The following is a 24,448-nucleotide window of genomic DNA, read 5'->3' on the forward strand; positions in this document are numbered from 1 at the left end:
CTCTACTAGAGACATGCTGGTCATCAATACTCAGCATCTTCTCCTGTCAGGAAAGCCAGGAAGCGGAGTATGAAAACCAGGTACCCTGAGAGACCTGAGGAGAACCTTCACCTGGACAGAAAACAGTTTTAAACCTCCACCCCACTCTCAACCAGAGAGCTAGCCCCACCTCTCTTCATTCTTCCCAGCCAGGCCAAGTCTACACACTGTTTCCTCTGCCTGAAGTAGCTTCTCATTCCCTCTGTGCCTAACAGAGTTTCTCATATCCCCCCTCCCCTGTCTCTGTGATAATACTTCTACCTTACAGGACTTCCTCTTCAGGAAGGCTACATCTTCAGAAAGGCCTCCAATAGGAAGGTTGTTCATCAGAAAGCCTCCCTCCCTTCAGAAGGCTGTTCTCCTCAGGAAATCTTCCTCCTTGGAAAAGCCTCTAAAGAAAGAAGTTTCTTCAAGAAGGCCTCCTCTTACAGAAGCATCTTGTACGAAAGGCCTCCTTAGAGGGTCTTTTTTAAAAAAGCCTGCCTCCTCCTGCCTTCCCCTCAGAGAAGCCACCTCCTTAGGACTTCTCCTCGAGAAGGTCACCCCCTCCTTAGAAAGGCCACCTCCTCCTCAGAAGACCTCTTCAGAAAGGCCTCTTCTCTATGCCCTCTCCTCAGAGAAAGCTACCTCCTCCTCCTCAGCCTCCTCCTCAGAAGACCTCTTCAGAAAGGCCTCTTCTCTATGCCCTCTCCTCAGAGAAAGCTACCTCCTCCTCCTCAGCCTCCTCCTCAGAAGAACATCTCATCCGGAAGGCTTCCTCTCAGCCAGGCCTTCTCATCAGGACTTCTCAGAGAAGCCTGATCTCAGAAGTCTGCCCCATAGAAGCTCTTCCTTCCAGAAAGATCTCCTCCTCAGAAGGCTTCCTCCCCAGGGACACCTCTTCAATTCCCAGCTTTTCTGTTTTTGTTTTGGCTTCTGTGCTAGATTTCTTTTTTTACCTTGTTTCTGATATTTTATCTACTCCTCTATCTCCTTCAAGCTAATGAAGCTGACATTGTTCAGTTATGTCATTTTCAGGGTCCTGCTCAGCAGCTACAGGGCGCAAAGTACAGAGAGTTGAAGTAAAGGTTGAAGTCATTCTGTCCGTCTTCCTGCCTCTGAGCTCAACCAAGCATTGCATTTTCTATTTTGGTTTTATATGTACCACATGCTGGTGCCTTCTTGCCTTCCCTCAGATGACACACTGCACAAGCTAATAAATATCCCTTGCTCGCTCGCTGCATTCCACCCCTGTAGCCTAATCAACCACTCACACACAAACAGCTCCAGAATGGAGACCACCCGGTCCTGTGCATTCAAGGCAAAACAAAATGGTTCAACAACTCCAAAGAGACACACGATATGTAAATCGTTTAGAAAATATGCCCCCAAGTCAGACTGAGCAAAAGCGTTAAGGGAAAAAAGTCAGGTAGAGGGAAAGTATTGTGTGTGAGCCTACAAGCGAGGAGTAGGCCTGTCAGCTGGCCAGCTGGCTTGTTGACTTGTCTTGTACATGCAGAGAGGTAAGATGTGTGTGGAACGAGAGGACCTGTGACTGGAGAACTAACCATACACATGTGTGCACACATGCACACACAGACACACACAAAGCACCTACTGTGTGTGACCGGCACATGTTAGGTATTGCCTTTATTGTAATTCCTGACTCCGAGATCTGTTGAGGCAGGCTGTACCTCACCTCCTTTACAGTTGAGAAAGCTGATGCTCAGGGTTTGTGATTCACTGAAACCATACTCTACAAGGGGCAGACTCAGTCCTCCATCCATCCCTGTCTTAATTCTCCACCTTTGCCATGAGCCACAGACATGCATATGGAAATGACCATGATAAAGTGGATGCCATGGGAGTGTGAAAGGAAGACTTGTGTTCACTAAGGTAATGGGGGAGGGCTGTCAGTTTCCTCCTCTCCCACCAGGTGACCTCCAGGACCCTCCCCCATGTCTGCTGTGTCCTTTGAATGCATTTCTGATTCTCTCTCTCTCTCTCTCTCTCTCTCTCTCTCACACACACACACACACACACACACCCCTACCAACCTCTGTCTAGGGCAGTGGTTCTCAACCTTCCTAATGCTGTGTCCCTTTAATACAGCTCCTCATGTTGTACCCACCCGCAACCATAAAATTATTTTATTGCTACTTCATAACTGTAATTCTGCTACTGTTATAAATCATAACGGAAAGGCCTCATCACTGAGGGTCAGCTCAGGCATACCTCCCTGAAGCTGGCTAGGGGGAGCCTATTCTCTGTTGCTGCCTCAGAGAACCAACCTCAACCTGCCTATCTAGCAGATGGAAGTGCTTAGCTTCTGTGGAGATGCTTCCGAGTGGATACTCCAGCTCCGGGTCCCCTGCTAATTTCTGATGCTGCTAATCAGCCCCAAGCCTTTCTTGAGAATAGGATGCTGAGGGTGGAGACAATCACAGAGAAAAAAAAAAGTAAAGAGAAATGGGGATCTGCACACTACTGCAAGATGCCATTCTGATAAAAAGGGATGACTTTGAGGTCCCACAGCTTATGACTTCTTGTGTGTTACCACACAGCAGCTGTAGGCTTTGCACCAGTCTACCACCCTTCTGGGCTCCTGGTCCTCATCTGCAGGTAGCAGGATGGATCCAATGTGGAGCTGGGAACACACACCTACCAACCTCTTGTCTAGTGTAGTAGTTCTCAGCCTTCCTAATGCTATGACCCTTTAATACAGTTCTTCGAGTTGTGCCCCCAACCATGAGATTATGTCATTGCTACTTCATAACTGTAATTTCCCTATTGTTGTGGATCATAATGTTAAGTATCTGATATGAGGATATCTTATATGTTACCCCCAAAAGGTTCACAACCCACAAGCTGAGAACCACTGGTCTAACAGCAATTGGTCCTTGGGCTTATTCCAACATAGAACACACACAGGTGGGTACAGGGACCTCACAGACCCATAGAGGGCCCGACTCAGGTCGTGGGCATAAACCAGAGTCTTTGGCGTCATGCCTACCCCAGTCAGCAAAGACTTGGATGGAGGCTCTTGGACCCTAGACAGGTACTCCTTTCTGCCCCTGGCCAGCTCGGTTAGCTACAGAGAGGAGAGTTCCTCCTTCTGCAGCTGCCTCCTGCAGGAGGAGCTGAGAGCTAAGAAGGACCCTTTCCCTTGGAAAGCAAGGTCCTCTTTCAGGCCAGCAGAATGACAGCTGTGTCTGAGTAACTCACAACCCTCCTCCGTGGCCCCTTCTCTCTCACATCCCCCGACTGGGGGCGGTTCTGTGCTGAAGAAAAGACTGGCAGTGCAGGAACACTTTCTGGTGGGCCTCTCAGAGCCCCTCTCTTGCCTATCAGGCCTGAGTAAGAACATGTTTACAGACTGGTGCCGGGATTCCCTTCACCTGCCAATCTTTCTCCACCTGCAATCAGCCAGACTGGTCTCTAGCTTCCAGTAGAGATGGGCCTCACCACTAGGCTCCTGGGGTGGGGTGCCAGAGATATTCTCCTAACCCAGGCCACCCACTCCTGTGTGTGTGTGTGTGTGTGTGTGTGTGTGTGTGAGAGAGAGAGAGAGAGAGAGAGAGAGAGAGAGAGAGAGAGAGAGAGAGAGAGAGAGAGAGAGAGAGAGAGAGAGAGAGAGACTCAATGGTTAGCACTTGGCTTTCTTCTGCCCTGCCGGCACAAGCCTGAGGACAGTGAGAAAGGGCACCCAGGGGTGCAGAACCACCAGGTGCATCACACTGTATGAGCCCTGGGTGCAGATAGCGCGTCACCCCACCCCGGCAGGAGCTCCAAGCGGCTGGAGCCTTCGGGTCCCCACCAGCAGCAACGCTGCACTGCGGACAGCGTCCCGAAGCTGCCGCCCCCGCCCCGCTAGCAGCCAGGTGTCCCTCTGGGTCAGGGACAGACGCCTCAGGCCCGGGCACCCCAACACCATGCGGCCACGCGTTTACCTTCCACTTTGGTGAGGGTCAGGACCGGACTGTTGCAGGCGCTGAGCGGGGCCACCCTGGCCGAGTGCTTCTTCATGGTGAGCCGGCCGCCAGCAGGAGCGCCGCCACCGATCGCCTACATCCTGGGGCCGGGCAGCGCGCCTCTCCGGGCCCGCGGCCTCCTGCTGGCCCTCGCCTCCGGCTCCCCCGGGCTGCAGCCCGCTCCTGTCGCCGCGACTCACTGCGGTGGCCGCCCCGCCGCGCACATCCTCCTGGCCGCGCAGCGCTCCACACACGCGCGCACAGCCTCCTACTCCCGGCTCGCTGCAAACTCCAACGTCACGTACAAGTGCACTCCCCACGCCCACCCGGCCGGCTCACCTGCTCCGCCCCCGCCCGGGACGCCCGCCCTGCAGCCCACGGTCGCGCCCTAGCTCCCAGCCGTGTCCTGACTGCGGCCCCAGGCCCCCTCCTTCTCCATGAGCCCTTCCATGAGGCCAGCGAATCTTAGCGAGACCCTTGGCAGTAAAGACAGTGTTGCACCAGTTTATCTACGCAGGTGGTTGGCTCTTCCGGGGGCTCTGAATTGTTTTACAGAGAGTGAAGGTGGAGGTGGGGTGGAGACTCCCACAACTTGCATTCCCTTCTGGAGGGCTAGAAAATTATTTTCTTTGCCCCCCCCCCCACCCCCGACAGCTCCATCCGGGAAGAAAATACAAAGTCCTTAGAAGAAAGCAAAGGCTTAAGGGCTAGAGTGACCAGCTAGCTCAGAGGAACACTTGCTGCTGTTACAGAGGATTTGGGTTCGGTTCCCACCCCTCACCTTCGTAGAAGATGGCTCACAACCCCCTGTAACTCCAGTTTCAGGGGACCTGAAGCCCTCCTCTGGCCTCAGCCGGCACCTGCACACACACTGTGCACGTACAGCCAGGCAATACATATATACATAAATAAAAAAAATATTTCTTTTAAAAAAGAAAAGACTCGAGAGGCCAAACTCCTGGGGGGGACAAAAAGAAAGTTCTAGAAACAACTACGCTGGTATCACTGTGCCCACCCCTAAAGACTACAGGGAGTTTCAGAGTCTGTCTCAGAATCGCTATTGCACTGTATGACATCATTATAATCTCCATAAGGGCACCAGGCGCTCAGACACAGGTGGAGAATGGTACCACCATGACAAAATTCCCTGAGTGCAGTTCCAACCAGCTGTTTCTGGTGCTGTCCACTTGCATATGCCCAGGTCTCCAGAGGAAGCTCCTAGAAGTAGCTACTCCTGATTCATCTTCCTGAATGGCAAAGATAAACACAGGGATAGAATCTACACAGGGCCAGGGCTCCTCAAGGTTGCTCTTCCATCTCTGCAGGGAAGAGGTTCCCAGGTCACTGCAGAGCCCTCTAGTGGCAGTCTCTGAATTACTCTTCGTGGGAACTTGTCTTACCCAAGACCACTCACTACTGATGATGGTATAGAGCCATTCCCTTCTTTAGATACAAGCTTAGAGGTTAAATTAAATGTGCTAGTGTCTTAGTCAGGGTTTCTATTCCTACACAAACATCATGACCAAGAAGCAAGTTGGGGAGGAAAGGGTTTATTCAGCGTACACTTCCACATTGCTGTTCATAATTAAAGGAAGTCAGGACTGGAACTCAAGCAGGTCAGGAAGCAGGAGCTGATGCAGAGGCCATGGAGGGATGTGGAGGGATGTTACTTACTGGCTTTCTTCCCTTGGCTTGCTCAGCCTGCTTTCTTATAGAACCCAGGACTACCAGCCCCGGGATGGCACCACCCACAATGGGCTCTCCCACCCCTGATCACTAATTGAGAAAATGCCTTACAGCTGGATCTCATGGAGGCATTTCCTCAAGGGAGGCTCCTTTCTCTGTGATAACTCCAGCTTGTGTCAAGTTGACACACAATACCAGCCAGTATGGCTAGGTTATACAGTCATGATATCCATCAAGATGTATGAGGTGAAGGCCAAACATGCCCTTAACCTAGGCTCTGCTCAGGGGTCCTCAGGCTCATGTTGTCTGAAAGACCTTTTGGGGGAATCTTCAGCACAAAGTTACAGTTCTGAGAGCCTCAGAACTGAGGTCTAATCTTGATTAAATGTAGTTACAGGCACGTGTTTTAAGTCCCCCCCCTGTCATAGTCCATCCATAGGGCTCAAGTGAGGCTTAGACTTCCTAAAGACTACCAAAGCATGGGGACACATCTTAAATAGAGCCAATCACCTGAGTTGCAGCTTTACAGATGGAAATGGTCGCCTGGAGGCACCCATCAGTCAACTCAGTGCAGGTTCTACCCCCGAGAAGCAGCAGCTCAGACTCTATCGCAAGGTTCCACCCCTCCCCCACTTGTGCCAGTGTCTGTCTGCTCAGGTTTTGTGCCTGTGTGTGCACACAATTGAGACCAAGGTTAGAAGACTCACCTGTTGCTCCCCAAAGGCTGCCTATCATGTTTTTTTTGAGACAGGTCTCCCAGTGGCCTGGAACCGGACTAGTAGGCTAGGCTGGCCCCACACAGGTCACCATTTCCAACTTCTAAAATGTGGGTTCTAGGGATTAAACTCTGGTCATCGGGCTTGCAACTCGAGTACTTTATAGACTGAGTCATCTCTGTAACCTCAACTGTAATGTGTCCTCTCTGAAGATCAACTCAGGTTTCCTGGTTCTGAGTGGGAATAGGGTCGTGTGTGTGCTAAGCAAGCATTCTACTCCCGGCCTGGCCTGGCACTAACTCTGCCGTTTATCTCCTGGTGTTTCTGTTAGATTTGCATTATTAAAAGGTAACAGAGCTGAAAGAAAGTTTCTAAAACTATAAACGTGATAATCTCCCAGGCCCTGCTAAAGTTTGGGGTGTGTGGAACCATCTCTCTAGGTAAGAATTGTCGCCGCCTCCCCATATCTCAGAATGCTGCTTTTTGCCGGATGTCCAGTGAGAGCAGATTCCGACTGCTAGGAGCTGTTCCACTGTTTTTGTTTTTATATAGTCAAAAATGCATTTTGCGCCTAGCAGAAACCTACACTAGGGGCCGGGGAGACGGCCCAGCAACGAACAGCACCAGCTGCTCTTGCAGAGGACCCAGGTTTTATTCTCAACATCGACATGGTGGCTCACCACCATCTGTAACTCCAGTTCCAGGGAATCAGAGTCCATCTTCTAGCTTTTGAAGGCCCTAGACATACAATTGGGCACAGACATATGTGTGTGCAAAACACCCATACACATAAAGACAAAATCAAATGAAACTACTCTATCCAGGCATGGTGGCAGACAGAAATCGAGGCAGGAGGACCACAAGATCAAGTCCTGCCTGAGTGACAGAGGGATGTCAAGGTCAGCTTGGGCAACTTGGTGAGACTCTGTCCCCAAATGAAACTAAAAGGAGAGCTGTGAACAACACCCAGGGATAGGGGGCTTGCCTAGCATGTTTGAGACTCTGGGTTCAACGCCCACATACAGAAAATAATTAGGAGGCAGAGGCAGGCGGATTTCTGAGTTCGAGGCCAGCCTGGTCTACAAAGTGAGTGCCAGGACAGCCAGGGCTACACAGAGAAACCCTGTCTCGAAAAACCAAAAAAAAAAAAAAAAAAAAAAAGAAAGAAAATAATTATATATCCAAAGGATGAATTTGGATCTCTGTGAGCCAGACATTATACTGAAAATTGGGGAGATATCTTAGATATCATCACCTTTATACATAAATGTGTATGCATGTAAATGAGGTACACATAGACGCACACCTAAGTGCATATGCAGTATGTATATGTGTGCATAAACGCTGTATTACTTAAAGTATTATCGTTACAACACGGGAATGTTCTGCCATAGGATGCCCACTCTCTTCTCTTCTGTCTGCCCTTTACAAAAATGAATGCTGATTACGAGCAATTATCTTTGTTTTGTGTGTATATGCAGTGTGTGTGTGTGTGTGTGTGTGTGTGAACACTGCACACACATGTCATGGTGTTTGTGTGCTGACATTCCAAGGACTGTTTTCAGTACCAACCCTCACATCTCACCTGGCTGGGGCACTGTCTCTCTGTTGTTTCCCGGCTCTGTATATCAGGCTAGCTGGCCAGAGAGCTTCCCAGTGCTCTCCTGACTCTGCCTCCATCTCCCTGTAGTAGGGCCAGGACTACAGGCATTCAAGCTTTTATGCGACTTCTGGGGGTTTGAACTCAGGTCCTCATGCTTGCACGGCAAATGCTTTACCCATTGTGCCTCCCATTGTGAGTTTGTCTTTCTTATTGCTTACATATTGCCCATGGTAGGTGCTGTGAAGCCTTTTACATAGTGTGCTGGAAATTAAAAAAATAAAATAAATAAATGCAGGAGGGTTTTCAGGAGTGGGAAGGTAGGCAGACTATTTCAATTAATTCACTGTGAAGTAGCAACACTGTCCTTCACAGAATTAAATAGTTAAGAATAACAAATTATTTTTGTGGTTACTGGTACTTAAAAAGAGTCACTTAAAGAGGCGCCAGGAAGCAGATAAACCAGAGGACAGCGCCCAGGAGGGTTCAGAGTGGAGCCTGTATCATCCCCCAGTAAGAAAGGGGCCCTGAGTCTGTCTGAGAAACTTGGGTGTCCAGGGGGTGAGGATGTCCCTTCCAGTCTGGTCAAGGACAAGAAAAAGAGCCAGGTGGGTGCTCAGTGACCATCCCCATTACCCCACATCCTTCCCTCTCTCAGGACCAGCAAACTGACTCTCCTCTCTCCAGGTTGAGGGTATATAGAGCACGATCACTGGATATCACAGCCGGACATCCATCTATGTCCCTCTGTCCCCCAAACCACCCACCACCCAACAGTGAAGAGATAACGCTTCACCCTAGTGTTGAGCTAAAGCCTCGAGCTGGGGTCACACTAAACACAAGCAAAGAAAGAGGTTGGAGCAAGGGTGTCTGCTTGCTTGTCAGGGCCCAGTTTCACGTGCGCAGGGGTGACTCCGGGTGGTGCCTTCTAGGGAGCAGAGCCAGGTGTGCTGGAACTGAGCAGAGGGGGCCACCTGGAAGCCGGGCCTGGGGGCACAGGTCTGTAACTCTCTGCTCCTCAGGAGGATAGAGTGATGACCAAAGACTTGGGCTGGGCTGAGAGTGATAGTGTCAGAGATGTAAGGCGTAGAAGAGTGGGGGAGCACTTGCTTAGCATGCAGGGACTTCCAGAATCAGTCCTCAGCGCTGACCAACAACAATGCTTCTCACAAGGAGATGCTGCTCCCTGGGACAGGACTACCTCCCCCAGAACCTGTGAGAAATCTAGTTGGTGGCCATCATGAGGAGTGGATGTACAGACTGACACGTTAGCTTATATACAGCAGGTCCTGCAGATATGAAACGTCCTTCTCCAGTAGGGAAAGGAAAACACGATGTTCCATAAAGTCCTTCCAGCAGTGGGCTTCAGCTCAGAAAAGAGTACTCTTATCAGAGCTGGAGAGATGGCTCAGTGGGTAAGTGGCTGCTCTTCTGAAGGTCCTGAGTTCAAATCCCAGCAACCACATAGTGGCTCACAACCACCCATAATGATATCTGACACCCTCTTATGGTGCATCTGAAGACAGCTACAATGTAACAGTGTACTTATTTATAATAATAAATAAATCTTTGGCCAGAACCAGCAGGGTTGACCGGAGTGAGCAGTGGTCCTAAATTCAATTCCCAACAACCACATGAAGGCTCACAACCATTTGTACAACTATAGTGTACTCATATACATAAAATAAATAAATAAATCTTTTAAAAAAATACTCTTATCAGAATCTTGGGCCCGAACCTCTGACCTGTGCTTAACCCTCTCATCTTTAAGAAAACCCTTCCGGTGCAGCTGAGAAATTACAGGGACTTGGTCGTGGATATAGCCCACACACAACAGTCAGACCCAGCACCCGAGGGCATTTGTTTTCATTCTTTCCCTGCTGGGCACCCCAGGTATAGGGTGGGGACGGGCAACCATATCCTGTCCCGGGTCTAACACGATATGTGGTTTCTAGAGCACATATCCTGAAGAAACAGAAAGTTAAGGAGACAGGGGGAGGGGAGGGGGGAAGAGGGAGGAAGACGGAGGGGAAAGAAGGAGAGAAGGCAGACAAAGGGAGAGAAAGAGGGAGGAAGGGAGGAAAGGAGAGAGGAAGAGAGGAAGAGAGGGAGGAATGGATAGTATCCTTACAACTCTAAATTCCAGAATTTTCTGGCATCATCTGCTCTTCTTTTGATTGTCTCTTTCCTGCCTCCGTGGTGCACGGTAGAGGAAGCTCACAGGAGGACTTTCTTCCACTTTAGTCTTAGCCTCTTTCCTCCTTGATCTTAGGGAAGTGTGTTTGAAGACCAAGGCCCCCTCAAGGTGAGGAGGGAGAGATGAGGCTGTTTAGTTCAGAAATAGCTGATGCCAGTGTCCGGGTGACTCATCGACCACAGCTGGCCTGTACTCAGATTCCTCGGCTGCCGCCTCTGTGCATGCTGTAGACTACTGACCTACATCCGATCCTTGGCCACCCAGAACCCACCCCTCCGCCATTGTTTGCTTCCAAGGGCGAGTCAAGGGGACCAAACTTGGATTTGCCTCAGCTTAAGCAGGAGGAAGAGATCTGGGCTCACAAAGACAGCGCTTCTGCTGCATCTGTGTTTCTCAAGTGAGGAGCTGGGTAGAACCTTTTGGTAGTGTCGCCTTCCACAAGGACTCTGGGGGCTCAATGTCAGACACATAGTGTCTCTGAGGCCTGCCACTGATGTCGACCCTCTAAAGGCTGAGGCCGCCTTCCTGAGCTCCCTGTGTACTTGCTCAGCTACCTCTGGGCTGTCAGTCTAAAGTGGGAACCTCACTCCAACCAAGGAACAACCATCTTAGAACAGAGAAGTCCGTGCAGCGTCCCAGGAAGGTGAAAGCACAACTCGAGAGGGGCTGTGTACGGCACATCTGCAGAGACATGCACAGTGAGGGTTATCCGAACACTCCAGACTGCCCCTAGAGAAACCCCAAGATGTTTTCCTGGAGCTCTGCAGACTAGGAGGAGCCCAGTTAGTTTAAGTGAAGTGGTCACCACGCTCTGTACGTGGTCACTCACTGCCCAGTTGTGTTCTTTCCAGCCTTGGGTCATGGCTCCCCTCCATGACTCTGTGCTTAAGTTAGTACGCCAAGGAAAGGACCAAACCCACTTAATGCTCGAGCCAGCTCTGCCACACTAGTTATCCTAGGAACGGCAGATGAGCTCCAAATGTACCCTTTCTTTCATCTTTCCCTTCCTTCCTTCTTTCTTTCTTTTTTCTTTCTTTCTTTCTTTCTTTCTTTCTTTCTTTCTTTCTTTCTTTCTTTCTTTCTTTCTTCCTTCCTTCCTTCCTTCCCTCTTTCTTTCTTCTTTCTTTCTTTCTTTCTTTCTTTCTTTCTTTCTTTCTTTCTTTCTTTCTTTCTTTCTTTCTGCGATGCTGTTTGTGGTTCTTCACGGATTCTTCTCCTGGCTCCTAACAGTATCTCCCCTGGCTCAGCTCAGCTTCTCCGAATTTCAGCTGTCACCACCTGTCTCCTCTAACCCTACCCTCTGACATTATTCTGTCTCCTGGAACCTCCTCAAATCCTACACCTGAATCCCACTCCTAGTTCTCAGCCTCTGCTGGCTTTTTATATCCTCTCCTGCTCCCAGAACTCCAAGAGGCAACTGACACTGAAGGACATAGGGTCCTTTAAAGGGCCAGGCACACAAAATAAATCATACTACACAGATGACTTTAGGGTCACGGTCATTGGGCACTGTTTCCCATCCGTGACAGAGCCCTCAGAGAGGAGGGAGAGAAGAAAGAAGGGAGAGAGGGGAGGGAGGAGACATGGGAGAGGAAAGAGGAGGGGGGAGACAGAGAGAGGAGAGGGGCGAGAAAAGAAAGAGAGGAGGTGGGTAAAGAGGGGAGGGGGAGAGAAAGGAGAGGAGAGAGAGAAAGCGAGAGGGAGAGAGCAGAGACAAAATACAAGCCCCACTCCCCTGCTCTAAATAACAGGAGACCCTTCATTCATGTGGGTGTGGTATTCCACCCCCTCCCATCCCATTGAACATTTTTTTTAGCTCACAATTCACATGGGAAAGTCAAGGTGATAGGAAGTGCAAACAGCTAGTCACATCATAACCACAGCCAGGAGCAGAGAGAAATGAATGTATAGGTGGTTGCTTGTGTGCTTGCTTGTGCTCAACTTGGTCCCTTATACAGTCCAAGGCCCCAGAGGAAGGAAGGATACTGCCCATTCTACTAGGGCAATCAAGGCAGCCTCTCTCAGACATGTCCACAGGCCAACTCCATGTGGACAGTCCCTCATTGAGACTCTCTTCCGTTTGATCCAAGGTTGTGTAAGTTGACCTTTAACTATCATAGGCCTTAAGGAATGGCTGTGCAGTTAGGCTCTTACTGTGCTTCCAGGGGACCGGAGCTAGGTTCCCAGCACCTATGTCTAGCAGTTAACAACTGCCTGTAACTCCAGCTCCAGGGAACCCAGTGCCCTCTTCTGGATTCCTTAGATACCAGCATGGGAGGGGGAGGAGAGGGAGAGGGGAGAAGGAAGAGGGGGAGGAGAGGGAGAGGGGGAGAAGGGGAGAGGGGAGAGGGGAAGGGGAAAGAGAGAGAGGGAAGAGTGAATGGGGAGAGGGAAAGAGGAGAGAGGGAGGGGGAGGGGAGGGGGAGGAGAGGGGGAAGGGGAGACCTGCACAAGTACAAATAAATCATAGGATAAACCTAAAAGTACGTTGACCATTATATCATCTTGAAAAAAATATGAACCAACAAACAATCTGACATAAAGATAATTGGCAAAGATGCATACTCAGGTTCTTTTTGTATCAGTGAGGTGGGAATGTCGGCCGACAGGGAAACGGGAAAGAATGAGAGGAGGATTCATAGGCAAGAATGGGATGCCAATGGTGAGATGAATTAGCTAACATTCAAGGATAACATCCAGAAGGAAAACAGAATACGTTTCATATTCAACTCGGAGCCCGCCATGCGTAGATCACAGGGCATCGGCCTCATTCAACATGTATATGCCAAATATCGTCATTGTCTATTTATCTCGTTCACCCAGAAAAATCCAAGGCAGCGACCATTTGTACCTTCCTAACTGTTGAGTTTTCTGAGTCCTACCAGCAGAGTGATTCACCCGCTTTCTCCTTGGGAGCAAGACTCATGGGAAGGTCATCTCCTTTTAGAAGTTCAGTTCTCCAGAATGGGTGGTGGCAGTCTTTCTGCTCACAACAGCGTAAAAGTTCTAAAAACCTGCTCTTTACGCACGATGTAAGGCTAACAAGAGTTAGCGGCGTCCTTGGGAGGGAGTATGAAGCAAGCCTGGGACAGCTTTCCTTTTTTAAAGGAGACGATTTCTATCGTTATATAAAACCTTTTCAGGTTAGGCTTTTAAAGACGTTGCCATCCCGTCTCCTTAGAAATATATGCTTATTACACTGACAGTCACTGTCTGTTCTTGTTTTCCATATTTATTTTTTGTGTATGTGTATTTGTGTGTGTGTGCAAGCATGCCACATGCACATACACGTGTGCAGGTGCACATGCATGCGTGCTCCTGTGCATGGAGGTGGAGGTTGACCTTGAGTGCTTTTAATTGTTCTCTGCCTTATTTTTCAGAGTCTCTCTCTAAGCCCAGAGCTAGCTGATGCGTCAAGACTGGCTGACCAGCAAGTCCCAGGGATTCTCCTATCTCTGTCTCCCTAGTGCTAGGATGTCAGCAATATGCTGTTACATGTGGCTTTTTATGTGAGTGCCGGGGATTTGAACTTGGGTCCTCATCCTGGTGAGGCAAGCACTCTACTCACTAAGCCATCATTCTAGGCCCAGGTTCTTGTTGCAGTCATTTTGGAGCATGTCAGTAACAGAACAGAATAACACACAAGGTGCTGCTGAGAGCTGGCTGCCTCCTGCAGAATGAAGAAGCTTCCACCCAGAGCTCTGCATGGAGGGCTTTCTCCAGAAGGCCGTTATTATGGCCACTAGGATGGCACTACTTTCTACCGGGGTTTGCACAGAGAAGTAGCCTGGCCTTCTAGAAGCTTCTCCTGTCTCTGCTTCACTGCTGTCTTTCTCTTCTCTTTCCTGTCTTCTCATTCCTGCTGAGCTGTCATTTGGGTTTTGCCTTGGAATGTTTGTGTATGAGCGGACAAAACCACTGTGGCAGGTTCTGACAGGCATGTGGGCCGTGTCCTGTGTCCTGAGCACAGGTGCCCTGGCCCCTTAAACAGGAGTGGACTGTGTTCTATGTCCTGAGTTCATGTGCCCTGGCTTCTCAGGTTAGTAAAGAACTTGACACCTATATGTCCAGTATGGCTTCAGGACTGTGGGGAGCACAGTGGGCCAGGGAGGGCTCAGCCCTAGCCACGCCATTTGTTCCTTTCCGCATATATCACGCTGTAGCCTCGGCTTCAGTACACTGCTAGAAACACTTTTTAGAGAACCCTCGCACACGTGGGTTTTTGTGAACCCTTTAAGCTATTCATTTATCATCACTTACCAGGATAGATTTATTTGGCTTGATATATAAAAGCCCAAACGGGCATCACCACCAGTGCGGTATAGCTCAGTCCTCAACTGTGGTAGTTAATACTGTCACCTTGACAGGCTCTAGAAGTGGCTGGGAGGCAAGCCTCTGGCTATGTCTTTGAGGGAGTTTCTAGATTATGTTAAACTGAAGTGAAGGGTTCCCTCTAGCTCTGGGCAGCACCATTCCAGGGACTGAAGTTTCTAGCTGCATAAAAAGGAGAATGCAAGCTGAACACTAGTGTTTGACCCTCCCTACTAGACTATGGAGCTAGGAAAACTGTACACCAAACAAGCAAAGAACTGTACATCACCACCCTTCCCTTCAACTGTTAGGTTTTTTTTTGTTTGTTTGTTTTGTTTTTGTTTTTTGTGTTTTTGTTTTTTTGTTTTGTTTTTGCCAGCATTGAAAGCACAGCTCTCTGCATTCACAACTTTTCCTTCCTAAAGCTTCCAACGTAAAGAAACCAGCATGCAAGTGTCTTGCATGTCTTGGGTTTCTGATGCTGGGGCTGTAGAACCGGCTGTTGCTAATGAAGAAGCCACTCAAGTGAAACCTTTGTTTTGCTGGGAGACCGGGTGCTGGCTACGTGGGACAGACCAGCTGTGGTCGGTAAGACACCACACCAGCATCTCTGAGGTGAAATCTTTTGGGAAGTATTTCCTCAGGGTTAGCACACAGAGGGGTGGTCCAGAGCGGAAGCAAGCTGGGAAGCAGGACTCTTGAGTTTCTGCCTCCCGCTTCCTGCTATGATTTCCTCGGAAGGTGGACTGTGACCTTGGAAGTGTAAGGCAAATAAACCCCTTCTCTCTATAAGTTGCTTTGGGTCAGTGTTTTACACAGCAATAGAAAGCAAGCCAGGGCACTCACCACTCCGGTCTCCAGGTCCCTCTCGAGGCTGGGAACTGACCTTGGGGGCTCCTGTGCTATGCTCAATTTATCTTCAGTGCCCACAGAAGAGTTTTGGTTTAACCTTGATCTCTTATTTAGAGGGAGCAGGTATCAGATACTCTACTGATGGCAGGAGTCTAATTTGGGATTAGCTGTATGTAAAGTAGCCACGCTGGAAAGACTTGCAGACCCAGCTCACCCAGGAGCTTCAAAGCTCTATGTGTTTCACACAGGGAGCACACAAAATGGGCCAAAGGGACTCAATTCAACTATCCCTGGGGCTGGTTGGCACCCAGAAATAGATGAAACCTACACTGTCAGGAAGCACTTGGATTACAAAGACATCTGAATCCCCAGAAACAATGCCGGGCAAGCACAAGTCGGTTCTCATCCCAGGATATTATTATTCACAGCAAACTTCATTCTGAACTTAAGCAGCGGTGATCAAAGCACGCTGGGGGTGGATGCTGGGACTCCGACTCTCTGTCTTAGCCATGGCGCCCTCTACCCAGAGGAGGTCTGGGATACCACTGAGGATCACATCCCTGAGGGCTTAGATGTCATTTGAAAGGGCAGGCTCCTGGAATGGGGGAAGGTTTGGAAATCATCAATTATGTCATATGTCACTCTCAGTTTGAAGCAGGAAGGAGCAAAAACTTAGAGGACGATTGAGAAACAAAAAACGGTGGCTATTCTGGGAGCGCTAAATAGGAACAGCCTAAATATACCCCCAGAAGCAAGCGCAGGAGCAGCCTGAATGGCTGGGCCGCTTCACAGCTGCAGTCACCCCAGGCCCAGAGCAGCATAGATCGATGGAGCCAGGGCCTGCTGCATCTTAAGCATCTTCTGGGGTTGAATGAAAGAGGCATCTCCTTAGCATTCAGTTTAAGCTTTGGGCAAGATCCAGCCAGGACATTCACGTCTTTCAAGTGATGTATTTTCAAAACTGGAAATCCCCTCTCTAGGAAAAATAAAATTACTTGGTCTTAAGAATTCAGAGAGGCTGGGTGTAGTGACACATAACTCTAATCCCAACACCCAGGAGGCAGAAGCAGGAAGATCACTAAGTTTTAGGCCAGCATGGTCTACGTAGAGAGTTGTAAGCCAGCTAGGGCTGAACAGGAAAACTCTCAAGAAAAGGAAAAGCAGAAAGCAAGTAAAAGCTGATTGTCAAAGCTGAGTCAGGAAGATCCTGAGTTTGAGTCTAGCCTCGAGTACACAGAGAAAGACTGTCTCAAAACCAAAACGCCAAACAAAGAAACAACTGCACCAAGCTCCTCTTAGAGCAGAATGGGAGTTTTCCAAAGATTTGGAACCAGTGTTCAAGGGTGGTGCGGGGGTAGTTCTGAACTAGTTCCCTAGAAAGGTGGACGGAAGACCTATGCAAGCTAGGCATCTTATCACCAAAGCGAGAAGCCATCCTAGGAAGAGGAACACATAAACAAACCATGTGTGTTGTAAGGAATCTGTCTTTAAAATACGTAAAGAGTACTTACAAACCAATCATATGGTAATCCAACAGAGAAATGGACAGACAAGTTGAAAACACCATTTTCAAAAGTAGGCACACCAAAGGCCAAAAGATTTGTGATAAACACCACTTCATAAGCTACCAGGGTGCTAACGCCAATCAAACCAAGGATGAACATGGGGTGCAGAGGGTACCAACACACAGACAGACCATTCTAGCTTGCTCTCTGTTGCTGTGATAAACACCATGACCTAAAGCAGCCGGGTCGGGAGGACAGAGTTTAGTGAGCTTACAGCTTACAGTCACTGAGGGAAGCCAGGGAAGGAGCTTAAGGCAGGCACCTGGAGGCAGAAACTAAAGCAGAGGTCTTGGATTCTTGGAGGTGCTATTGACTAGCTTGCTCTTTGTGGCTCGTGCTCACCTAGCTTTCTTATACAACACCAGATCACCTGCTCAGAGGTAACTCCATCTACAGAGCCCTCCTATGTCAATTGATGAGGATGATGATGCTGGTGATGATATACCCCACAGACCTACATCCAGGCCAACCTGATGGAGGAAATTCTAAAAACGTTTCGAGTTAGCAATCAAGATTGCAAATATGCCTTGGTGGTATCCAGAAGCAGAACTGATAACATGGTGACTCTTTTGGGACATTTGGGGAAGTGCCTCAGTTTCCAAAGTAGCCACACTGTTTTACATTCCCTTCAACAGGGTTTCCTTTTCTTCACACCCTCTCCATGTGTTAGCATCCCTCCCCATTGTTCAGAGTAACAATTATAGTCGGCATAGGCTTGTAGCTCTTGGTATCTTAGTTTGCATTTCTTTGAACATTATATATCACTTTTTTTCATATGTATTTTATATTTTCTTTTGAGAGACAGTGATTCATTTTGTGTGTGCAGGTGTGTGTGTGCATGAGTGAGTGTGCGAGTGTGTATGCATGGGTATGGGTGTGTAAATGTGTGTGTGTGCATGGGGGTGTGCATAGGTGAGTTGTAAGGGTGAGTGTGTGTGCATGGGTGAGTGTGTATGTGTGTATGTGTGTATGTGTGTGTGTGTGTGTGTGTGTGTGTGATATCAGCACTTTAAAAAGCTCTGGAAGGGAAAAGTGAAAGTTAGCTCATGGCTGTGCTGACCTATTCTAAACTCACCTAGCAGCTGCCATTCGTGTTTTGTTCTTCTATACATCGAGTTCCCAGACGTATTCTCAGCTTTTACAAGAAACTCCTAAGCAGGTAACGCACATTACTCCTAAGCAGGTAAGACCCAAAGGCTTTGCAGGGATCATTTCTCACTAGAGCCACAGGTGCTCACTCAGGTGTCAAGACAGCCTGTGTTGACCCCTGCGGATGGCTGTTCTAGATCTTCCCTTCTTCCTCCTGCCACTTCTCAGTTGTTGGAGCTGAGAGCCAGAGGCTGTGAGCCTGTAGGTGAAACATCTTCCTGTGTTTATATTTACAGCAGGTGAGGGGGACCCTGGGGGATACTAGTGACCAAGTTCCATCAGGACCACAGGGCGTGTGTCTGTGAGAGGAGCGAGCCATTTGATCTCTCCTCAGGAATAAAATGTGTGGGTGTCTCCAGCTGCTTGTTTGCCCGGCTGGTCTCACAACAGTGCAGATGTGTTATTGCTGCAAACAATGGACTGTGGCTGAGGCTGATGCTTTGGAAAGTTCTACACCCCTCAGGTCAGTGATTCCAAATCAAGGTCAGAGGAGGGTCCGAGCAGCTGTGGGGAGCTCCACTGTTCAGGACTGTGGTGGCTGGGGCAACTGGGTGTGGATCTCTGAGCTGCCACACTTGGCTTGGGCACTGTGTGTTGTGTATATGATTGTGTGATTGTGTGAATGTGTATGTGAGTGCATGATTGTGTGAACGTGTCAGGTATATGTATGTGTATATGAGTGTGTATGTGCATGTGTGTGAATGCATGTATGATCATGTGTGTTTGAGTGTGTGTGAGTGTGCATACTCGTGTGTGATTGTGAGCTCATGAGTGTGAATATGAGTGTGTTTGAGTACATTCGAGTGTGTGTATGATTGTGTGAGTATATGTGTGTATGAGTGCTTGTGTGTGTGTGTGTGTGTGTGAGACTACATTCTGAACCCAAGTCTCACACATGCCAGAGAGCTAGCATGTGTCTATCATGTATATAAATTCTATCAGTTATAGCACAACCCTCTCTCTCCCTCCCTCCCTACTTTTTTCTTCCTTCCTTTCTTCCTTCTTTTCTTTCTTTCTTTCTTTCTTTCTTTCTTTCTTTCTTTCTTTCTTTCTTTCTGAGACAGGTCTCACTATGCTGGCCTTAAACATACTCTGTCCACAAAGCACTTGAACTTTCAACCCTTTTGCCTCATCCCTCTAAGGAGCTGTGATGGCAAGCTTATGCCAGCAGGCCAGTCCATCCAGGACTTTCTGACTGTGAGAGCCCCCCCTTCCTTGTTGCACCTTCAGCCTCAACGCCTCCATCCTCACCACCCCCACCCCACCCCTGTCCCTGAATCCCCCACACCAGGCCTGTTGGTTATAGGGGCCTTCGCTCTCCTTTTACCAGTGCTCCCTGATCTGCTGAGAGCTTCCTTTAGAAGTGTTAACTCTTGGTCAGGTGCTGAGCTGGAGGCTGAGTAAGCCCTGGGTGAGCCCTTGGGAGCCCTGGTTTCCACTGGGCCTCATCTTCAACGTACAAAGTCATGAGCAAACACCAGCAGTGTTTCTCAGCTCAGGGTGACCTGGCTCCTGAATGTTTGCAGCAGGAACAAACCCACACTGAAGTCGGACATCTGCCTCCCAGCCTCTGTGTGGTGCAGGACTCTGATAGATACCTATCAGTGCCCAGGTACCTTTGTGTGGGCTGACTGTGTGCATACACAGGTGGGCGCAAGACAGCCTCAGGTGTAGTTCCTTGGGTGCCACCCACCTCATCTCTCACTGGCCTGAACCTCCCCCAAGCCAAGTAGGCTAGGCTGGTTGGCCAGAAATCCCCAGGGTCCTCTGTCTCTGTCTTCCCAGTGCTGGGACTGAAATTGAATGCCATCCTGTTCAGATTTCCTTCCCCATGTGTGCTCTGGGGATACAACTCAGGTCAACTCTTCTCTCCCTTCAAAATGTTCACCAGTTCTGTACATGTGGGGTAAGGCCACTCTTCCCAAATCAAAGCCTGTCCCTGTGGCTCTACCCAGGCTCTGTGAACTCCAGAATTGATTCTTTGACCCTCTCTTGCTTCCTAGGTGCTCCCTAGATCCTACCGGGTATAGCCTCCTGGGTCTAGAGAAAGAGACTTTCTTTGCTTTTCACTAGGACTAATTTCTTTAGTTAGCATACCGAGGAAGTGGCCTAGTCTCAATGGCTCCATTTGTTGAATCTAAAAGGGTAGCCCCAGGGGAGAAGTACTCAGCCCCTAGGACAAAAACCACGTCCTAACTCTCTGACTGTGATTATCACTGTATCACCTGTCTGGGATACCTATTAAAACAGTAAAACCTAAGCATCCTTCTGTGAATGTTTGAGTTGTTGGGAAGCAGGATCTGTGCTATCCAGGTGGTTCCCAATGCTGGGGAACAGGGACGGAGAGTAACATTTTTCCAGACAGTAGGAATTCAGCGGAATGACAACTTTAGGACCTACCTGGTATTCACAGAGGTCCTCTGGGAGAGCAGCACACACAGCAGTCTGCGCCACCATGTACCTTCTAGCAGGTTCTGATGCAGGAGAACCGTTGCCCTAGCTGTGTAGCCCTGGTGTCTGTTCTCCAACAAGGTTGCCCAGTCTCAAGGCCTTTCAGAGGAAACTCTTCACAAGGCAGCTTGAACAGACCATGGGGCACACTCTTTGGTCATTATCTATGCAGATCTTTCATTCAGTGGAGATCTAACATCTTAGTGATGGAGTAAGACAGAGAAGAGAAGCTGGCCCATCTGCATGGACCCTGCCTAGATCTTCCAGGATACCCTTGAGTGATGTCAAGGCTGGGGCAAGGAAGGGCAGCACACACTGGCCTCCAAATCCCCCTGAGAACAAGTGTCTAGGGCAGGGCTGGGATCTTTGCTGTGGTCTACACTGAACACTGCAGGGAAGCTTAAAAAACAAACAAACAAACAAACAAACAAACAAACAAACCCAACAGGAACACAGCAGCTAGAGGCAGCAGGAATCTGCCACTCATGATGTTAGCCACTGTAGGATTTGCAAGAGGAAAACCGTGTGAGTCTTTTCAGAGCCTGTGTGCATCCTTTCATTCATCCCTCCATTGGACAAAAGCTTGGCCTCAGGCAGAAGCAGGCAAGGCTTTTACTTAGGTGCTATCTTCCTGGGTTTCATGCTGCGTCATGCCAAGGAAAACTAGGAGTCCCGGGAAGCAGGAAGCCGCAAGAGGCCCCTCTCATGGAGAATTTTAGTTACAGCCACCACCTTGTTATATACATCATACTGTGCTGCATGTGTGGAGGTCTGAGGACAACCTGTGGGAGTTGGTTCTTTATACCATGTGGGTTCCAGGACTGAACTCAGGTAGTCAGTTCTACCAGCAAACACCTTTACCCGCTGAGCCAGCTCGCCAGCCACGGCTCATATTGTTTTAAGCAATGCGGTGAATAGCAATTGGTTCCTGTGCCCCTGGGAAACAGAAGCATCCATGCTGTGCACTCTATGAATAAAAGTGGGCTTGATCTCAGTGCTGATGACCCCTCTGACGTCAGGTTTGGTTTCTCACAGTGAGTTTGATGCACCAGCTACTTTACAGAAAACAAATCAGAGTGTAATCAAAGCTCAGCTTTCTTGGCCAAACCTGCTGCCAGTCAGCATCCCTGAAGGTCTAGCCCTGAAATGTCCATTCATGGTGCACTCTGCAGGTGACATCTATGCATGCTGCCATCTGAGAGGAGTGTCGAAGAGGGCTGAACCCAGCTTCCATAGATACTTAACACTCAGGGTTACTAACTGCCCTCTGACTCGGTGTTTGGAAAAGAGCAGCCAATCTCATGAGATACTGGATTGTGATATTAAAGACACAGATTGCTAAATGCCCGTGTTCTTGGCACCCAAGACCTTGGTGGCTGCAAAACATTGTGTCCTCCAGCATGTTAGGACAAAGCAGAGGCCGTAATCCTCACCCACACATGTCTAACCTTTCAACATTGCAATAGACACTGCCATCTGCCAAGTTCACAGTTGAGAACTGTGCAATCAATTACACAGAACCTCTCTCTCCCCACCATACACACACACACACACACACACATACACAAGGAGGCAGACATACACATACTCCATACACACACACACACACATATTCACACATGGGCAGACATACACATATACCATACACACACATACACACAGAGGCAGACATACAATACACCATACATACACACATAGACACACACATACAGCAGACATACACATATACTACACACACACACATACACAAGGGCAGACACATACACCACACACACACACACACACACACACTCACACACATACATTAAAGATGGGTAGCCTCCTCTCAGATCAACATATAGCAACACATGCCTTGTTTTCATATAATTCTCGAAACGCCTTCCTTCTGGAGTCCCCAAGGCAGCTGAGAAAACCTCTCTGGTCTAGGCTCTTCCCAGAGGAAAGAAGCCAGTGCTGGAGCCTTGTGCCTCTAGAATGTCCTTTGGGTCCCCTGAAGGGCTGACCCAGTTCACACTGCTACCTCTGTTGCAGCTTGGTCTGACTATGTCCAGAAACACCTCTCAGGGACTTCTCCAGGCTCTTGAGACCCTTGGCTAGGATCCACTGGAAAGAAAGGTGGGGTGAGGGGCCCAGTCTCAGGTTTGTTTGTTACAAGATGTGCAGAATCTTCTAAGTGAGCTAACTGAGTTTGCAAATTAAATTTCTTAATTGTACTCTTGGCTTCGACCAGCAAGGCCACTTGGCTTGCCAAGGTCCTGAGAGGCTGTCTGCCCACAGGAGGACTGTGTCAGGGTGACTCAGGAGGAGAGCCATTTTCTCACTGGGCTGTATGTGTGTGTGCTCTCTGTGACCATACCTGAAGGTTGGGTTAGGTGGCTTGATCCTCTCTTCCATTGTTTCGAGAGTGAAGTGTTTCTCACTCCATATATGTGTATGTCTGCCCATGTGTGAGTGAGTGTGTGTGTATGTGTGTGTATAGTATATGTGTATGTCTGCCTGCCTGCCTGCTTCTGTGTGTGTGTGTGTGTGTGTGTATGGTATCTGCTTGTGCGTGTGTCTGCCTACCTGCCTGCTTCTGTGTGTGTGCGTGTGTATAGTATATGTGCATGTCTTCCTGCCTGCCTGCTTCTCTCTCTCTCTCTCTCTCTCTCTCTCTCTGTGTGTGTGTGTGTGTGTGTGTGTGAGAGAGAGAGAGAGAGAGAGAGAGAGAGAGAGAGAGAGAGAGAGAGAGAGAGAGAGAGAATACACAATGAAAGCAACTTAGGAGAGAAAGGGCTGGCTTGGGCTCATGGTTTAAGTGTTGACTCCATTGTGGCAGGAAGACATGGTGACAGGAGTGGGAGGCAGCTGGTAACATGGCATCCATCAGGAAGCAGAGAGAGATGGATGCTGGTGCTCAGCTCATCCTCTGTTCTTTATTCAGCTTGGAACCTCAGTCCACAGAATGGCACCCCCCACATTCAGGTAGATCTTCCTGTCTCTGCTAGCCTAATCTAGAAACGTTCTCACAGGCATGCCCAGAAGTTTGCCTCTTAGGTGATTCTAGATCCTGTGAGGTTGATTGTCATTATTAACACCACAAGCAGCTACAGATCTTAAACCTGCGAATTTGAATTAGGGGGAAATTAGGAGCTAGGACAAGGTCAGAGTTGCAGTGTATAGCAGGAAGAGGACACACACACACACACACACACACACACACAAAGAGAGGGGGAGGGGGAGAGAGAGAATGCACTTCTGTGTCTAGAAGCAGTGAATCCTGGGAATTTGTCTTGGGTTGGAATGGCACGCCATCTCTCAGGCTGTCTCTGTCAGCAAGTAGCATGGCCACCAAGTAGTCTCTAAGAACAAATGGCAAAGCATGTATTTGTATTGTGGTCAGGGAATCCCTCCTCTGCGCCAGCTACTTACTGGAGGTTATAAGGTGCAGTAGAGCAACTTTGCTTTGGGCATCTGCTCTATCAAGCTCAGGGCCAGGTTCCTCACCTTATTAGCAAGTGACTGACTGAGCCTCTCAGGTACCCAGCAGTCCCTCTGTGATGGGGAAGGGCCACATGCTTCGTCTTAAGGCTGCAACAAGGATTAAATGAATAGCAACTCAATAAGACCCCCAGAATGTACCTAGTGCAAGTGGCTCCTTGGATGACTGTCCTTTAAGGTCTTTCCATCTGCCATGGGGTAGGAAGCTCAGGGAGTGGGACTGGAATAGATCTACAAAGGTTTAATGTGTCCAGCTGGAAACAACATATTTCCCTTTTTTGGTATCCATCCACCAACCAGGGAAAATTCATCAGCTGATGAGTCTCAACTCCCCATGGGATGGGCACAGGGCTGTGTGTCATGTGGTTCAGGATGCCCCTGTGACAGGCAAGGCATTCCTCAGCAGAACATTCGTCTAGGGAAGCCACAGACAAGAACCCCAGAGACACAGA

The 24,448-nt window shown here is 49.0% G+C and overlaps 1 protein-coding gene across 2 annotated transcripts in view; it reads right to left on the reverse strand.

The window, feature by feature from the left end:
• Positions 1–24,448, reverse strand: part of Slc35f3 (solute carrier family 35 member F3) — a 242,414-nt gene that overhangs the window by 91,801 nt on the left and 126,165 nt on the right. The window contains exon 1 of one of the 2 annotated variants that reach the window (XM_085843511.1): positions 3,969–4,285. The exons of the other annotated variant lie outside the window; for it this stretch is intronic. Coding sequence (XP_085699637.1) covers positions 3,969–4,044 — 76 coding nt within the window. The 5' untranslated portion in view covers positions 4,045–4,285. Of the gene's footprint in view, positions 1–3,968; positions 4,286–24,448 lie in introns of those variants that run through there. 2 annotated transcript variants of the gene reach the window in all.

Source organism: Mus caroli, unplaced genomic scaffold (genome assembly GCF_978045245.1).
Source record: "Mus caroli unplaced genomic scaffold, Mus_caroli_1 scaffold_10, whole genome shotgun sequence".
Classification (NCBI taxonomy): Eukaryota; Metazoa; Chordata; class Mammalia; order Rodentia; family Muridae; genus Mus; species Mus caroli.